At 36.4% G+C, this 17,936-nt stretch overlaps 2 protein-coding genes across 2 annotated transcripts; both read right to left on the minus strand.

Moving 5' to 3' along the window:
• Positions 1 to 2,262: 2,262 nt before the first annotated feature.
• LOC120623471 (seminal metalloprotease 1-like) lies at positions 2,263 to 9,640 on the minus strand. Its single transcript, XM_039889507.1, has 6 exons — positions 9,571 to 9,640; positions 8,541 to 8,738; positions 7,350 to 7,459; positions 5,409 to 5,619; positions 4,783 to 4,865; positions 2,263 to 2,358 (listed from the first exon to the last, which is right to left on the minus strand). Exons 1-6 carry the CDS (start codon positions 9,638 to 9,640, stop codon positions 2,263 to 2,265), a joined length of 768 nt encoding a protein of 255 aa, XP_039745441.1.
• Positions 9,641 to 11,312: 1,672 nt separating this feature from the next.
• LOC120623475 (low choriolytic enzyme-like) lies at positions 11,313 to 17,476 on the minus strand. The gene is made up of 6 exons (XM_039889511.1): positions 17,359 to 17,476; positions 16,717 to 16,944; positions 15,338 to 15,444; positions 14,641 to 14,842; positions 13,502 to 13,638; positions 11,313 to 11,645 (listed from the first exon to the last, which is right to left on the minus strand). Exons 1-6 carry the CDS (start codon positions 17,474 to 17,476, stop codon positions 11,313 to 11,315), a joined length of 1,125 nt encoding a protein of 374 aa, XP_039745445.1.
• Positions 17,477 to 17,936: the final 460 nt, after the last annotated feature.

Below are 17,936 nucleotides of genomic sequence, written 5' to 3' on the forward strand. Positions count from 1 at the left end.
ACATTAAAATAGCAACGAAATAATAAACAAATAGCAAAATAAAGCAAAGATTACGACACAATATGATTTTTTCAAGAGCATGAAACAGACAGGACTTGCTTGCACGCCCTGTCCTTTTTTCAGGAAATTTTTCCCAACCACCGCGATTTAAAGGACTTCTCGTTGCATTGGTTAAATAAAACTGCGCGTATCAAAATATTAAAAACATTCGCGTGATTCCATAAAAAACAAAACATTTTACACTTATATTCTTGTTTAATTGCTACAATAAATTCCAGGACAGACTACAGGACTACAGGACTTTAGCCGAGTTTTAATCAACTGATGGTGTCCTTAACCAAAATCAGGCGTCACAATATGTTCACCCGACAACATGAAGGTCGCATTGCTCCTTGGGGGCCACTTAAAAAAACTTAAGCTTGTAAGTTTTGTAAATAATATTTTATCGCGGCCCTTTTGCCAGTTACCGAAAAAACTAACGGTAGCTGGTACAGACTAAAAATACACAAAAAATACACATCAAATGAAGAATTTTTTTTAAGTTAGTTAAATATATTGCGCTGATCAACAGATAGATTTTTTCAATATCATAAAAAGCTAAGCCATTCAAGAGAAAATTATATGAATGACTAGTTGCAATTTAGCGAATAACTTTATTAATTTTTTTTTATTTATGATTAGCCTGCCTATGTCCAATGTGCCTAATAGGTTAAATGTTATATTTCAGAATAAGATTTTAATCGCTTTTAATTACTGTGCCAATTTATTAATCTAAGTGTTATTATTATATTCTTTTGACATAAATTAGTTGGGCGGTTATAACTATTTTGTAACATTGCATGCCAAATTACTGGCAATACACTGTACCCTAAACCAACATGTAAAACCTTATTGATGTGTATTTTGCAATAAATGATTATTATTATTTTTATATTCTATCATTTATTGATTTTCATTTTTTTAAACCCTTAACAATACTTACAAAAATAAAAACAACACTATTAAAAATTTATAAGAAAAAAAAAACCCCTCCGCTTGCGGGGCTTTTGAATGCCCAAGCAACCGGCAGTCAGGGCTCCAGAGTGAGGAACCTCCTCACAATACGCGCTGTTTCTACTGCCTTCTGTATCCGACCTTTGATCCAACAACCAAGCGAAAGCTTCTTGAGATGTTGGTCGAAGCTTTTCGCGAAAAGACCCTTGACTGAAACGACGATCGGAACAATAACGGTCGACTCAATATTCCACATGGCGGTAATCTCGTGAGCAAGGTCCATGTATTTAGATACTTTTTCCTTTTCAGCTAGCTAACATCTTTCTAGCTTTATTATTATTATTATAAATGCGACAGTTTGTATGGATGGATGGATGAATGTTTGTTACTCTTTAACGAAAAAACTACCTACTTAACGGATTTTAATAAACCTTTCTAGTCTAGTAGAGCATTTTGTGACAGGGCTCGCCCGGGGCAGTTCCATCTACCATCATGCTTATTCCTAAAACTAAGCAGCATAGTTGCAACGCTGTGTTCCGATCTGAAGGTAAAAGTCTGAAAGGAATCCTTCTTCCTGGAATTCCTCTTCTGAAGGAAAATTTTGGACCTACCAAGTACCAATGCATAAGTTTAAAGAAAGTGTTAAAACACATTTATTACAGCGAAGTTACTATACAATTGATGAATTTCTTAATGACAAGGCTGCTTGGAAGCATCCATCTTCGCTTTCATCTCTCACAAGATTGAAAAATGAATTTTAAAATGTAAAATGTAATTTGTTGATATTGGAAAATAGCAACTGCTGAGTTTCTTGCCGGCTTCTTCTCGGTAGAATCTGCCTTCCGAACCGGTGGTAGAGTCACTACACATAGACAGACTTGACGTTTCAAAAGTGCTTATATTAGGCCTACTTGAAATAAATGAATTTTGAATTTTGAAAGACGTGGGTGAAAGTAATTGCCGCAGCATAAGGCTTCACATTCACGCCCAAGGTTTATGGACACGCTTGGCATAGCAACACTTTCCAGGAAGTGTTCCTTTTATGCCCTGCGATTATAGGCGATGGTTTCCTCTTACCATAAGGTATATACTTCGCTATCTGCTTGGACCTAACATCCCGGAGCCTCCCAATATGTACTGAAGCTGGCTACCGAGGGGGTTTTAGTGAGGAGAAATAAAACATAGCCCGAATTCTTCCGCAGAAAATAAGGTATCTCTTAAGAAGATTTCCACCCCCGACAGCAAAAAAAAAGGAATAGATTCATTTATTTAATCCCATGCTCCAGGACAGTCGTAGTTTCTGTTGATTCGAAGCCAATCGCTGTCAGTAACATAATCGCGCTGGCCCATCAAACCGTCGAATTTCTGAAAAAAAAACGACGTTTAATGAAAAAACGAACATCTCAACAATCAAAAAATGCTGAGTCCTTTAGTATATTATATAAATAGAAAAATTCGATTCTTAGTATCTTCTATTTTTATCGTATCTTCATACAAACATACATCGTACATACATAAAAACGTGCACTTATTATTTTATGCAAAATATCCAGCTACAACAATTTATTTTGAGAAACATTTACTTCCAACATTTTTCCTTGCAATCGAAGTAAAAACCTTATCACAAAACCTGTTTTATTTAATGTTTCTCCACTTCATGACAAGGTTTTATTCCTACACTTTAATATAAACTTACTTAATACTACTATGTAGTATAATAATTTTATTCAATATAAAATATTTCATATCTTTTTTCCTTGACGTTTTTTGCCTTTAACCTATCTTTTCTTTTAACTTATTGATTTTTTTATCTGTATGTATATATATTTAGGGATGTATGTGTGTCTGTATTAGTGTATGTGTTTATTAGAATTTGTAGCCCTTGGCTTTTTCAAAACTCGCTTGTCACTCATCGTATTATTTTTAGAATGCAGTGAACTCCCGATCCTTACATAAACTGACTCGTTTCTAAAGAATTTGACGTCCACTGCTGGACATAGGTCTTTTGCAGGGCGTTCATTGAATATATTTCCAAGTTTTTTTTTTCATTATAAAAAATAGTTTAGTTCAATAGAATTCTCTGCTGTTTTGTTACCTGGCAGCGATCGTATTTTAGCGACAAGATCCCTAATTGTACAACTTTAATTTAATGTTGTTTGTCACTTTGACGGCCGATTGGCGCAGTTTGCCTTTTCGGAGTTATGTGAGTTTTAATTGAAGCAATTTAAATATCACTTGCTTTGAACGGTGAAGGGAAACATCGTGAGGAAACCTGCATGCCTGAGAGTTCTCCATAATGTTCTCAACGGCGTGTGAACCAAACCACACTTGGCCAGCTTGGTAGATTACGGCCTAAACCCCATCTCATTCTGATAGGAGACCTGTGGCCTTTAGTGGGCTGGTTTTTGGTATATATATATATATATATATATCCCTACTAATATTATAAATGTGAATGTAAGTATGTTTGTTACGCTTTCATGCAAAAACGACTAAACCGATCATCACGAAACTTTGTACACATATTCCTGAAGGTATAAGAAGTAATATAGGATGCTTTTTATCCCGAAATTAAGCTCTGTTCTCTTAAGAGAGAGGGCGAAAGTGTTTGACGATTTTAAACCGGGCTTAGCTATCCTAAATAGGCACATGTCGTTCGAAAACAAAAACAAAAGCGGAAGAAGTCGCGGGCAACAGCTAGTATATATATAAAGTTTGTTTCTATTCTAATATAACAGATTCTCCATATTTTTGTATTTATAGCAGGTAAAACTGTATGACATACCTAGTTTAATTTCTATCCCTATCCCTATCCCTATCCCTATCCCTACTAATATTATAAATGTCAATGTAAGTGTGTTTGTTACGCTTTTACGCAAAAACTACTTAACCGATCCTCATGAAACTTTGTACACATATTCTTGGAAGTGTTAGAAGTAATATAGGATACTTTTTATCCCGACATTAAGCTCGGTTCCTTTGGGAAAGGGGATGAGTGTTTGACGATTTTACACCATAACTCCGACAAATTATAACCGATTTAAATAATTATTTTTGTACTATAGAGGTTATAATATGTGTTTAATTTTGCCCAAACTGTGGTTGGAGATAGAGGACAGAACTCCTCAGCCGACAGCAGCAAACCCCTCATTTAAGGCTTAGCGATACTGAATACTTTAATTCAAAAAACAAAATCAAACGCAGACGAAATCGCGGGCAACAGCTAGTAGGTTATAAGTTTAACATTATAACATTCTATTGAAACTCCTTTAACCATAAAATATACTTATATGGCTTTCTTATAGGTACAGCTAATGTAGGTCAATGTAAAGTTATTTGATTATAAAGTTGGTCAACGATGTTGATAAATATTCATATACCGAATGGTAGAATATACTAGGCTGCCTTTAATGTGACTAAATCTGTATATACCTAAGTAAATTCTTGTGAAAAAAATATATTTTTTATTATTACTTTATTATAATGAATCCTGAAAAGTACAGTCTTCAATAAATAATTCTTACAGTTGTAATGCCCATTTTTGCAAATAAAAATATCTATGTCAGGGATCGATGGGGACTTTTCGACATTCATTTATTTATCGTCGAGCGTCTTCATCACTAACCTACTTTACATACATTCTTTCATTATCGCGAGCATCACGCGCGTGTCACATAAGTTTATTTGGTAACATTCAAGCATTTATATTATTGTACGAGAACAGACCGTACAGTATCCTTTAATAACTAAATTTACTGAACTAGTTTTGAATTTGAAATCCCAACAAACCTTCAAAGCTTTGGTAAATTGGAATGTTGGTAACTCTATCCCAGGAGACGCAATGCTGTGTTCCGGTCTGTAGCGCGTGGGTGCTGGCGTAATTACAAGCTCATTTGGTTAAAGCTTACCTCAGGTTGACACAGGGCGGAAAATTGAACTAGCGCAGGAGTGAAGGCTCATACCTCCGGAACCCGAGGACCTTTCACAGGGTGTTCTTCCTGCGCGTTCATCCCGTTACTTCTAATGTTTTTTAGAATTTTAGGACCTATATAGACTTCTACTTAACATATCGGTCGCTTGCTATAGGCCTCATAAGTAGTCTGAAAGTCACACAGCGGGCTATGGAGAGAGCAATGCTAGGATTATCTCGACGTGATCAAATCAGAAATGAGCAGATCCGTAGAAGAACTAAAGCTACCAACATAGCTCCGCGATTCACGAAGCTGAAGTGCAATGGGCAGGGCACATAGCTCGGAGAGCCGATGGACGTTGGGTAAACGGTAACGGTGAACGCTGCGTACGTCGGCAGCCAACGAGGTGGACAGACGACAGCAGGTGAGTCGCTGAGAACCGCTGTAGGTAAGCGGCCCAGGGCCTTGGATTGTGGAACTCCCAACAAACCTATATAGACTTGCCTGGTGTGATATTTTCTTCTACAATACGCACATAATCGTCCCGATCGTGGGTGGAGTGCATGTGAAAGAAGCCGAGTATATGCATAAACTCGTGCACTATTGTACCAAGTCGTAAGCAACCGCTTCCTGGCGAATGCGGTGCAAGATTCATTACATGTATCCCTCGTTCAGCTTGGTAGCCGACCATGGAGTAGCATCCGGTAGTATTTCCCTGGGAATACAATTATGTTTTAAAATTGCGATTATTTTTTTACGCAAAGAATTAATCTGGCTGATCAGCGCGGAAATGCAGGCACTACTCGCGGGTATGACCTTTACAGTAATTAGTTTAGTGATAGGTTTTATCAATAAACTAAGTATACAACGTGTAACCGAATAACGAAATACTGTTGATGAGTGTATATATAGTATATTTCATAAAGAATCACCCTGTAAATTATTATTGGTATATGCTGTGTGGAGACCAATTCGGGTCCACACAAATTGTTTGTCCACTTTTTTTTTGTTCATTTATAAAATGTTCTTTATTCTTTATGAATAAACCAACGAAAAATGTATTTTAAATGTTCTTTATTTCTGTGGTTCCCAAATTAATACTTTTTCTTTCTTTCTTTTGCTAACTATCGCCCGTGGTGTTGGTCCGGTCCAATGGGAACCGTTTGTTTCTCTAGAATATAAATGTATGTAACATATTTCATATTTATAATATTACTAGCAGTTGCCCGTGTTCTTTGTCCGGATTATTACGAGTTTTTTTTACAAAAGTTGTTCTGGCATCAAAAGATCTTTATAGCCTACTAGATGTGCCCTGCGGCTGCGCCCGCTTAATTTTGGGAGGCAGCGTACTTACTACTACTACTACTACTACTACTACTACTACTACTACTACTAGTACTACTTAGTCGAGACGAATAGTCATATTGAGATATTTTCAGAAACATTTTTTTAAATTACGTAAATTTTTTTTCAATGAAAAGTATACTATATTATTTCTAATACCGCCAAGAATATGTATACAAAGTTTCATGAAGATCGGTCAAGTAGTTTTCGTGTGAAAGCGTAACAAACAAACCTACATTCACATTTAATATAATATAATAAATATATATATATATATATATATATATATATATATATATAATATAAATATAAAAATAAATAAGTAGGTCTGTTACTCTTCGTTCTTTCAACTAGCTCTTTTAAAAAATAAAGTTGATTACTTGCTTAGATTTGGCATGAAGGACTTTCGTATTTATAATATTATAATAAATATTCATCGATTGTTTTGGAGATAATCTCTGGTATAGAAATAGAGAAAGACCGAGAGTTTAAAAGGATTGTTTGAAAGACGATTTGTGTTTTATTCCACTACAAGTTAGTCATTGACAGCAATCTCAACTGCTGGTAAGTTAAAATGCAGTCTAAGCGATCTAACCATTTAGAGATAAGACAGTTATATTAAACTTATACCTCTATGGGTTCGACATGGCATTGTTCCGGAGCGCTAAATCCCTTAGCGACACCTATTTGTCTGTGTAACTAGCCACGGCTGCAGTCTCTCACTAGACAAGACCGGAGAAAAGTCACAAATAATAAAAATACAAATTGTCCCCGATGGGAGTCGAACCCCGAAATAGCGGATTGCATCTGTTTTCACAACTTCCTTTTCTTATTTTTTTTTATTTTATTTTATACTCTTTATTTGTACACCACTCAAGCAAAGAAACAAGACAAAAAAAGAACAAACACATGAAGAATGAAGCAGGATACAAAAGGCGGCCTTATCGCTAAGTAGCGATCTCTGCCAGGCAACCTTAGGATTAGGAAATCTCTTCTTGACGAAATAAGGATATCATTTAATGAAAGGCCTTGACTAATAAAATACTGTATGTATGGCCGCCACATAGATGAAATTTTTAGTTAAATATAAACAAGCCTTACCGTGATTCGTACGTAAACTTTTTCATCAGGCTCCGGTTTTCGAAACCTGATGCACGTTTTATTTTCAATAAGACAAATAGCTTCTTGGATAGCGGCCCGTTGCTCTTTATCTGTGTAAAAATCATCATTATCGTCATCATATCAACAAATAAACGTCCACTGCTGGACATAGGTCTTTTTAAGGTAGCTCCAAATTCCACGGTTTTTTGTCGCTTGTGTCGTCTGCCCGACTCGGTGGGGCTTGACGCTGCGCTTGCAATGCGGGGCTGCACGTCCAGCACCTTGAGACCCCATCAGACCCCAGAGTTATAAAAATTAAACAAAATTGTTTTAACCATCAAGATGTTAAATGACATATCTTTGAGCTTGACTAGAACTCAAAATTCAGTTACATGATTAAAAAAACGCATGAAATAGAATGTTATAGATAGTAACAATAAAATTGTATAAGTCAAACGCATTTAAGCTCGGCCAAGTTAAAACGTCCACGGATGCAGATTTTAGAGAGTTTCCGACCAATAACAAGTCGCGCCGGTTAAGCATGTCTTCTTATTAGTTTGACGACCTACCGGGAGCAGCGGTGAGTGCTGTGGTTTTTAAAGACAAAGACGTACCGCCAAGCGATTTAACGTTCCGGCACGACGTTGTATAGAAACCTATTAGGGGTACGGGTTACCTCCAACAACAGGTTAATCCGTTACCATCTTAGAATGCATCGTCACTTACTGCCAGGTGAGATTGCAGTAAAGGATTATTATATATTGGATAAAAAAACCAAAAAACGTGTGTGTACTTATGAACAAGCCTAAGAAGTTATACTTCTTTGGCGTAACAAGAGAAAAATCTTTTAAAAAATTTAATCTTTCGCCTTTTTCTGCGTTTGTAGAATAAATGACTCTAAAAATAGTAAAATGGTATTTAATACATGAAAAGTTTTAATATCACGCATATCAATTAAAGTCAACATTAAAATTTGAGATTTTTGTTGTGTTTTTCACCGGAGTGAGCCCGCAAAATTGTCAAACCTTATAGCTAAGTTCAGGGTAGAAAAAACCGTCGTTTTTTGTGACGGTGGGCGCATGCATCGTAAAATTTACTCTCATAATTTTTCCCTAACGCACCAAAAGAAGTATAACTTCAAAAGTGTATACGCCATCAGAGACTACGATTCTTTACGAACTGTGCTCTTACCAAAATCATTTTTTTTAAACTTCCAAACTACGGTATTGTTTGGCCACAGGACATCCGTTGCTATGTAAGCATTTCGTAACATGACGATGGTGGGGTCATCCAATAATATGTCGCCCTGGAATTTACCACTGTACTCCTCTGGATTGATGTCGGGTGGTATCATGCCCCGAAGGGGGAAAAGATTAGCAAGACCATCCCCTGGAAATTTTATGTTTTTTTTAAAGATCAAGGAAAGCGTACTAGCCGTAGCCAACGCTACAAACATTCAAAAATTAGTCAGGGATATTGTTAAATTAATAATAATATTGCTTAGCTGGCTATACTCCGCGAAAAGCACGAGAATGTATACGTTGTAATATATAATTTCTTCCATCTTTATTCTCCACACCAAACAGATCTTCCGCAATGCACTCTCTACGTTTCGCTTAGACACCGGAGCATCCGCAGGAGATCTTGACTTAACAATGAAATTCTGCACTCGTGCTTGGAACAATTATTCATTGTAAAGTCAACATAAACCATACAGATGCTCCTGCTCGCGGAGTAGAACAAATTAAGCTTAATTTTCATGAATAACATAGAATTCCGCAAAGTAACGCCTGCTTCTACCTAATAATTAGGCAGAAGAGAAAAGGTTCAAGTGTTAAAATCTTTTTAATAGTAAATATGTAATTCATCATCACAATGACCAACCTATTGACTACAAGGCACGGGCCGCATCTCAGAATGATGAGAGATTAGGCCGTAGTCAACCACGCTGGCCCAATGCGGATTAGTAGACTTCACACACCTTTGAGATCGTTATAGAGAACTCTCAAGCATGCAGGTTTCCTCACGATGTTTTCCTTCACCGTTGAAGCAAGTAATATTTATAGCCATAACTCCGAAAAGTTAGAGGTGCGTGCTGGCAATCGAGCTCGGTTACCCCTAAATTTAGGCCGAAGCTCTAACCAGAGTACGTGCAGCAGCTGCTGCGACTATTTAATTTCATCCGTCCATCACGTCGGAGGTCTTCCAACGCTGCGTTTACCGGTGGTCAGCATTCCAGCACCTAGAGACCTAAAAGGCAATCGGTTCTCCGAGCTATGAACGCCGCCCATTACCAATTCAGCTTCGGTGAAAAGTTTAGGTAAGTCTCGTTCTCCTACGGTTCTCCTCATTTATCAGGAAGTAATATTAACACAATATTATTAGTTCCAGAAACACTCCTAAGCCACATTTGGCGCTTTCAATGCGGACAAAATTTTAGCTCGTATAGTAGGTTAACAGCTAGTCCAGTGTTAAAGAGGATAGTGAGTTTTCTGTGTTGACTCTTGCAAAAGAATAAAATACTCACCTTTCATTGTGCCCTTCAAAAATTTGCGGAACGCAAAAGCTTTTATTTTAGTAGAGATATCTTTAATTGTGGGCAACAGTGCCACCACCAGACCAATAATTGACAGAACTGCCACCAAGCACTTCATTTTTTAATTTAAAAGTATTGAACTTCGTAACAAAGTATTTTTATGTTTAACTAACACAAAAACACGTCGTATTACCTGATAATAAGTAAATTAGGAAATGTGTCGATAAACTTCTAAAGGATGTTCAATAAAGTGAGGTAAAGCTGCAGTTTATCTTTTACATTTCATTAGCAAGTAATTCGCTTTAATTTAATGCCTAATGTACGAATATATCGTGTCAGACTATGGTGTTAATTTTCCGTTCACTTAAAATTTCCACAACTAACAATAATGAAGCCTTTTTATGCAATAGGTATATAAGATTAGTACCAGTAAGCAGTGGCGTGCACTTAATACATGCATAAAAGCACTGCATACCCTAAAAATTATATATACCTTGTATAGCATGAGGATTTTTGACGTTTTATGCAATTTTACTGCTGTATGCATACCCTGGTAAGAAACCAAGTGCACGCCACTGCCAGTAAGTGAGTATACTAGCGTATGTGTGTTTATGGGCGTATGTATGCATGTGTGGATGTGTATGTGTATCTACATACGCTAAGCTGAAGAAGTTGGAAAGAACAGTCTAGGTCCTCTTCTTGTTCAAAATCTCAGTAGTAACTCAAAAAACCGCAGGCTTGATAACTTAGCAAGTACATGCGCAAAGCCAGTTAAAAGCGGTGCAGATATTCAGCTCGGACAAAAAAACAGACGGATAGTAGAATAAGTAGAAACTTTCAAACTATCATATGAGCTAAACATAGTTATCAAGAAATTATAGATGGATAAATGTACAGTCAAAATACAGTTTTTGTTAATTGTATTTTATAATGTACCTAGTTAAAATTGCAGAACTACTATCGAGTTGTTGCCGCAAGACCCGTATATAACACTCAATGTTTGCATTAGAGTAATACCAGTAACATCTGTATCTGTCGGCAACATTGGTAACCAGTAGTTACCAATATTGCCGACAGATGACACTATCGCCATCGCAGCGCACATTGGATCACGCTATTGTCGGTAACAAATATATAAAAGGAAAGCAGAAATTCGTACATCAAATATTTTAAAGTTCCGTTGCGTTCAGACAGTAAGAATAATAATAAAAATTAATATAATAAGGGTTTAAAAATAGTGCATGGTTTTATTATGTACTTTACTGCGGGTTTTACAAAAGAGAGACACTTCAATTGTTTGTTAGTATAGAAAAAGTATCAGATTTATAATACGGTTATTACTCTTTTATTCTTTGAGCATAATATTTAATTCAGTAACTATAAATTTCCAAAGTAGTTCCCAAAAGGTTTACAGTTTGTTGAATGTATTAATTTTCATAATTATCGTTACCAATATCTTCGTTAAAATTGTTATTTTCGTTATCTGAATCTTCGTAATCCATAGCTTCTTCGTTATCTATATCCTCGTTATTTGTGTCTGCGTTAAGAGCTCGAACGTACGCGTTATCCTCGTCTGTAAAAAGTCCCTGTTTTGGGGCCGGCAAATTCAATTTTATCAGGGGCAGTGTTCGCTCAACCTCTTTTTTCATGATCTCCTCGGAGTTGCGGTTCCAAGCGCCGGGGCAGTTGTAGTGTCTGCGTAGCCTTAACCAGTCCCAGTAACTGGTTTGTTCCATCTGACCCATGGTCCCACTGAAACTCTGCAAGAAAATAATTTTCTATATCACTTATCATTACATTAATAACTATAAAATTAAAAGGCTTTGCCTTGACTGACTGGAAACTTACAGCCTACACGGCTAAACGAAGATAATTTTATATTTTGAAAAAATATTCGTTAATGAAACTTTGGGTATACCATGGCAGTAAGTTTTTAATTCCACCCTCAAGCATGTTTAGTACATGAAGAAAGATTGTATGAAAATCTTAAATTTTGTAGGTTAAATCTCCGAAAATTATTGGTCGGGAATTATTAGTATCAGTTAAGAATAAAGATTTATATACGTGTTCAGTTCTAAAAAAACCACGCCCGAAGAGTTTAATAAGAAATACATGTTTGTGTGTGCGGCCAATGTATCCAACCAATGTGACATATGGAGCAGAGACGTGGACTGACACAAAGAAGGTGGTGCACCAGCTACAAGTTGATCAGCGTGCAATGGAAAGAATGTTAGGACTGTCCCTATTAGATAGGGTTCCCAACGTAGAGATCAGAAACCGACCTGGAGTCACTGACATCGTTGAAAGAGCAGCAGCCTTAAATGGAGCTTGGCGGGCCGCATAATATGTCGTATGACGGGCGGTCAAGCCGAGTTCTTCTGGTTGGCCGACCACCAACTCGTTGGCGGAATGATATCGTAATAGAAGCAGGGACGAACTGGATGCAGATCAGAGCAAGTTGTGGTGCAAATGAAGAGGCCTTAGTCCATCAGTTGACACTGGTTGACGATGATGACTTTTTGTTTTAATGGTTTTTTTTAAAGATAGAGTAGATAATTTGACAGGAAGTTTTATATGTATAATACATGCATAATTTAGCAGAGAAACAGTGATAATTTCAGAGGTTTCTAATGTAACGTCGCACATTTTTTTGCGCTTACATTTCAAACGCTGGCTGAATTCTAAGAGATAGATGAAAATAATGAACTAGAATATTGTACACCTTGAAAAACTCTACAAACAAGTGCACAATGGTATATGTTTATCTCCAAAGGATAACCTATCAAGTATGTTATTATTTTTCTTTTAAATTTTACAAAAGAGATATGGGTTATTAACAAAACTATTTTAAGCAATACAGCATTATTCCTTAACCAAATAGATACGTTAGATAGGTTGTGAATTTCATGAGGATTAAAACTGTTACAGCATATCATTAAAATTAATATCTTAGAGGATATCAGAGATTTATCATATCAGAGATTTGCTCCCGTGCGAAGCCGGGGCAGGTCCCTTGTTAATAAATAATTATAAATGCGAAAGTATGTTTCTTTGTATATTCTTCGACCACGCAGTAAAAAAACAATGGATTAACGTGATTTGTCTGATGCGTGCAATCCATTGGTAGAATTATACAAACCAAGAACGCATCGTACAACTTCTCAATTTAAATTAATTTAAATTGACGTTGCCAGTCTAGTCTGTCCTGGACGATATATCTGGCCTGTAACTTGGTTGAAAAAATATGGACGAATTTCAAAATATTATCGTTGTATGTACCCGTAAGGATATTTTTAAGAAATCTTTCCTCGAATATTGGATAGAAGCAGGCGTTACTTTGCGGAAATCCATGATACATAAATTATGAAAATTAAGCTTAATTTGTTATACTCCGCGAAGAGCAAGAGAATTCTTCAATCCTTATACCTCCTCCTTCTTCCTTATACAGAATTATAAATTACACCATCCAGATTCTCCTGCTTTTCACTGAGTATAGCAAATTAAGCTAAATTTTCATAAATCTTTCCTCTTTATATAATTGGTATAGATGTACTCGTATGTGCATGTAGAGAACGGCCGTGCAGTATGCTGTTGGTGATGTTTATAATGATCTTACCCTGAGTGGTACTATAGTAGGTTGCCGGTTGCGGCTGAAAGCTTGGTTGTGGTAGTGCATGATGCTCGTGTACTCGTAGGGCAGCCCGTGGAGATTCACTTGATTACGTGGGAACCTTGTAAAGGCAAATTCCTGACCTAAAGTTTTCCAAAATTAAAAATTCAAATTCTTTATTTGAAAAACTAGCTGTTGCCCGCGACTTCGTCCGCGTTTGATTTTGTTTTTAATGTGGCATTCAATTTAGTTGTAGTTCTAAAAAAAATTTAAATATTCAGTATCGCTAAGCCTTAAATGAGGGGTTTGCCTAAAATGAGGATTTTTTTAGGATAACCTTTATAGTACAAAAGTAATTATTTCAATCGGTTATAATTTGTCGGAGTTATGGTGTGAAATCGTCAAACACTTTCATTCCCTCTCCCAAAAGTTTCAAAGTACAAAGTTTCATGAGGATCGGTTAAGTAGTTTTTGCTTAAAAGCGTAACAACAAAATTACATTGACATTTATAATATTAGTACGGAGTAGGGATAGTGATAGGGAAGTATGGCAGGCGCTAAACACTTATTTACAGGTTAACATTTTGTCATTGTCATATGAACGACAAAATATGAAACGACGCTTAAATGTTAAGATATATTAATGAAACTGATTATAATGTTAGTATGGTAATCAGAAAAATCAAGTGAAATCTTTTTGTGCACTCAAAATTGTTTGACTGATAAAAATTAATTTTGTAAGAGCCAATTTTTCAATGCAGCTTTAAAATCTGTATATTTTGTTGTAACAGGTTGAAAATTTTAATGCAAATTGCGAAGGGCTCTTTAGAGTTTTATATTTTTGGATTTCTCACATTTCCAGGGAATTTGCCCTAATAAGCTTTTTTAAATAAGTTTAAACCTTTATAACATTTTTACAAAAACTGACAATTCATATATGTGCATGCATGGTAATGTTAGTACCACCAAAATTTTAAAACTGAGTTTACGTCATTCTGTAAAAGGTTTACCACAAAATTGCTCGTAAGTATTTCAATTAGGAATCATGTTATAAAAGCGTATACCAAGCCCATACACTTGATTTAACCAAAGGATACAGCCACCCATGTCATGTTACGTTACGTCAAGCACAAAAATCAACTTACCAGATATAATGTTATTCCAGTTGATGCGAACGAACGAATCCCTCTCGTATGTTTGATGCATGTGTTGGAATCCAAGGCTGTGGAGCAACTCATGGATAATTACGCCGTGTGAGAAACAGTGATTGTTTCTGGCCAAGTTCAGGACTCGGTTGGGATGGGCGGTCGAGAAGCCGACATGAGCGTAGCAGCCGGTTGGATTGCCCTGGATAAAGACGAAACAAAGATTCATCAATTCAACATTCGTCATCATCCTCAGCCTATTGAAGTCCCAATCCTGAGATCCCCATAGGCAGGAATGATTTTAGATTACTGACCCACCACGATGCTCCAATCCGGATCAAAACAACATTACATTCAAGGAATCCACGCAAGAAGAACCGGTGAGATTCTAATGGTTTCAGCTTCGGCCTCCCTGGAACGAGATTAATGCTCGGCACTTACCGTTTCGGACTTATGTGCGTTTAAAATCCTAGCAATTAAAATATTCCTTTGACGGTGAAGGGAAACATTGTGAGGAAACTTGCATGCCTGAGGCATTTCTATAACGTTCGTTAAGGTGCATGAAGTCTTCCGATTCGCACTTGACCAACGTGGTTGGCTATGGCCTAAAACCTGGCTTCACCTTATACGGTTTACATTTAGAGAAGCAAGAGCGTGGTTTACGAATTAAAGATTTTAAAGCAAAATATGTCCTTACCGTCATACGAACAAAGACTCTCTCATTGGAGCGCCAGCGGAACCTAACGCAGGAGAAATGCTCGATCCAACTCATTGCAGTCCGAATAGCGTTTTGTTGAGCATTATCTAAACAAATAAGAGCATTTTAATATTGACGCTAATTCCACTGTACGACTGAGTACGACCCCAATCAAATATGCTAGAAGTCAAGCAAAACGTCGTGTCGAAAGCTGCATACTGTACTATGTTCTAAAAGGCGTGAAAGGCATTCTGATTCCTGACCCGTGTCCGTGTCTTTTTCCGAGATGAATGTTGAATTCCGAATAGCATTTTATTCAACAAATAAGAGCATTTTAATATTGATGATAATTCAGCTGTAGGTTCACAGAAACTAAGTTAAATCACAGAGTAAGACTGAGTTAGATTGCGGCACGAAACTTCAAATTTATGAATTTCAAATATGGAAGGAAATCAAGGAAAGCGTTGTTTTGAAAGCTGCATAGTCTTTTATGTTCTTAAAGGCGTTTAAAGAAATTCTGATTTCTGAGACCCGTGCTAGTAGTGAGCCTTTAATAGGACGATTATGATTATAACGATGTTTTACGAGCTGTTGTCCGCGACTTTGTCTGCGATGAATATTTGAATTCCCAAGAAATTAAAAGAAATCCAGGGATCGTCTACGCCTATATCCAGAAGCACTTCAAAATCAGTCTCATAGAACAATATATGGCATACGTTATCAGGTAACAAACAGACAGATATACACACTCTCAAATTAATGATATTACATCGGATTGCATCTATGTTTTATCAGCCTATTTATTTACATAGTTTTATTTTATATCAATCAATTAAAACTAGTTTTTCTATTCTTTTATTTTTTTTCTTTTTTATTAGCACTAGTGATTTTTGCATTAACTTGCTATGAGAGCTAATTTTAATTTTTAATTAGGTACTGTAGGTACCTACAGTTAAGATTATCTGTCTGTGTTACTTGTATCTACATCGTATCGCCCTACTGCTTCTTACAATATTATGTGGATAGTGTTGTGGATTACATATCAACCCACACTTTTTTTGTTTAGATCTAAGAGCTATTGTTATAATATATAATTGTTTTCTGTCCCAAATAAATAAAGTAAAATATTTAACCAGATATTTATTAACCTTACTGCGTATTTAAGTGTCTCTAAAAAATTATTATTCATAAGATTTTTATACACAATTCTAATTCCTGGTTTAATTCATTAGGCATGGAGTATTTCGTTATGTCCATAAGTTAAGTAGTTAGTAAGTTTTTGTGATTACGTGATGAATGAAGTCAGGAAGTGACCTTTGCTTTTATATAAATAGAATTGATTAATATATAGGTGTTTTTATATAGAATAAAGAACTTACTGAATTCATTGGATGCGTAATTGAAAATCATGACGTTGTTCGGCCATCTTGTGTTAGCTACGACGAAAGCATTCCTGTTGTTGTCGTTACTGACCCCAGCGAAGTCAGCCACCAAGTCTTCGAGCTGCGAGTCATCAAGGAGTATGTCGCCCTGGTACTTGCCACTGTTTTCCCATACAAGTCCATTGGAGCCAGCTAGCATACGGGACTCCAGCAGAACTCCATCGTCTGAAAATAATCATCATCATCATACCAACCCATTACCGGCCAACTGCAGGGCACGGGTTCCTCCCACAATGAGAAGGGGTTAAGGCCCAGTGCGGACTGGTGGACTTCACACACCTTTGAGGACATTATCGAGAACTCTCGGGTATGAAGGGTGATGGTTTCCGTCACCGTTGAAGCAACAGATATTTTAATTGCTTAAAACGCACATAACTTAGAAAAGTTAGAGGTGAGTGCAAAGTCCTACCCCTGGTCTATCACCGCTTCAAAATAAAACTTAGGTATTATTGTTTCTTATGCAAAAATCCGAAACTCCCTGGCATCCATTTTCCTCAACAGCCTATCGCCTCAGCAATATATTCTGCTCGCCATTTGTTGAAGAATATACCTGCAATCGATTATGCTATCGATAATTACCGGTTCGACTCTTCTCTAAATACTGTCTGAATTCTTCAATCTTCGCCTTACTCTTCGTCACAGGAGGACTGCAAGCTGCCAGTCCAATGAAGAACAACAGCAATCCTGACCGCATCATGTCTGCCGTTTGATACATCACTAAGTGTTAAAGCTCTTATAGGTATCCGATACTCTTACCGTGAGTTTGTGTCTAGTGCGCAAGTTCGAAAACGTAGAGCGGTTTTCGATTAACGAAACACGGAAGCGTCAGAGTAAAATTGAACTAATTTACCTCATTGTAAAGCTCGAGTTCGTCCAAACGTGTAACCGAATAACAAAATACTGTTGAAGGGTGCAAAAATATATTTCATAAGTAATCACGCTGTTAAACTATTAAATCGAATTAATAAATAATTAAAATAATAAATATACTAGTTAGCAAAGTAACCAAAGTAAGCTTAGTTTGTGTTATGGGTACTAAGATGACTTATGAATATCTTAATGAATATTATACATAAATAGTTATTAAATACCAAAAGTACACAAATACTTTAAGTATTTGTGTATATGTATATCATAGTAATAAACAGATAAACATT

The sequence above is a fragment of the Pararge aegeria genome, chromosome 4, assembly GCF_905163445.1.
Source record: "Pararge aegeria chromosome 4, ilParAegt1.1, whole genome shotgun sequence".
NCBI classification, from domain to species: Eukaryota; Metazoa; Arthropoda; class Insecta; order Lepidoptera; family Nymphalidae; genus Pararge; species Pararge aegeria.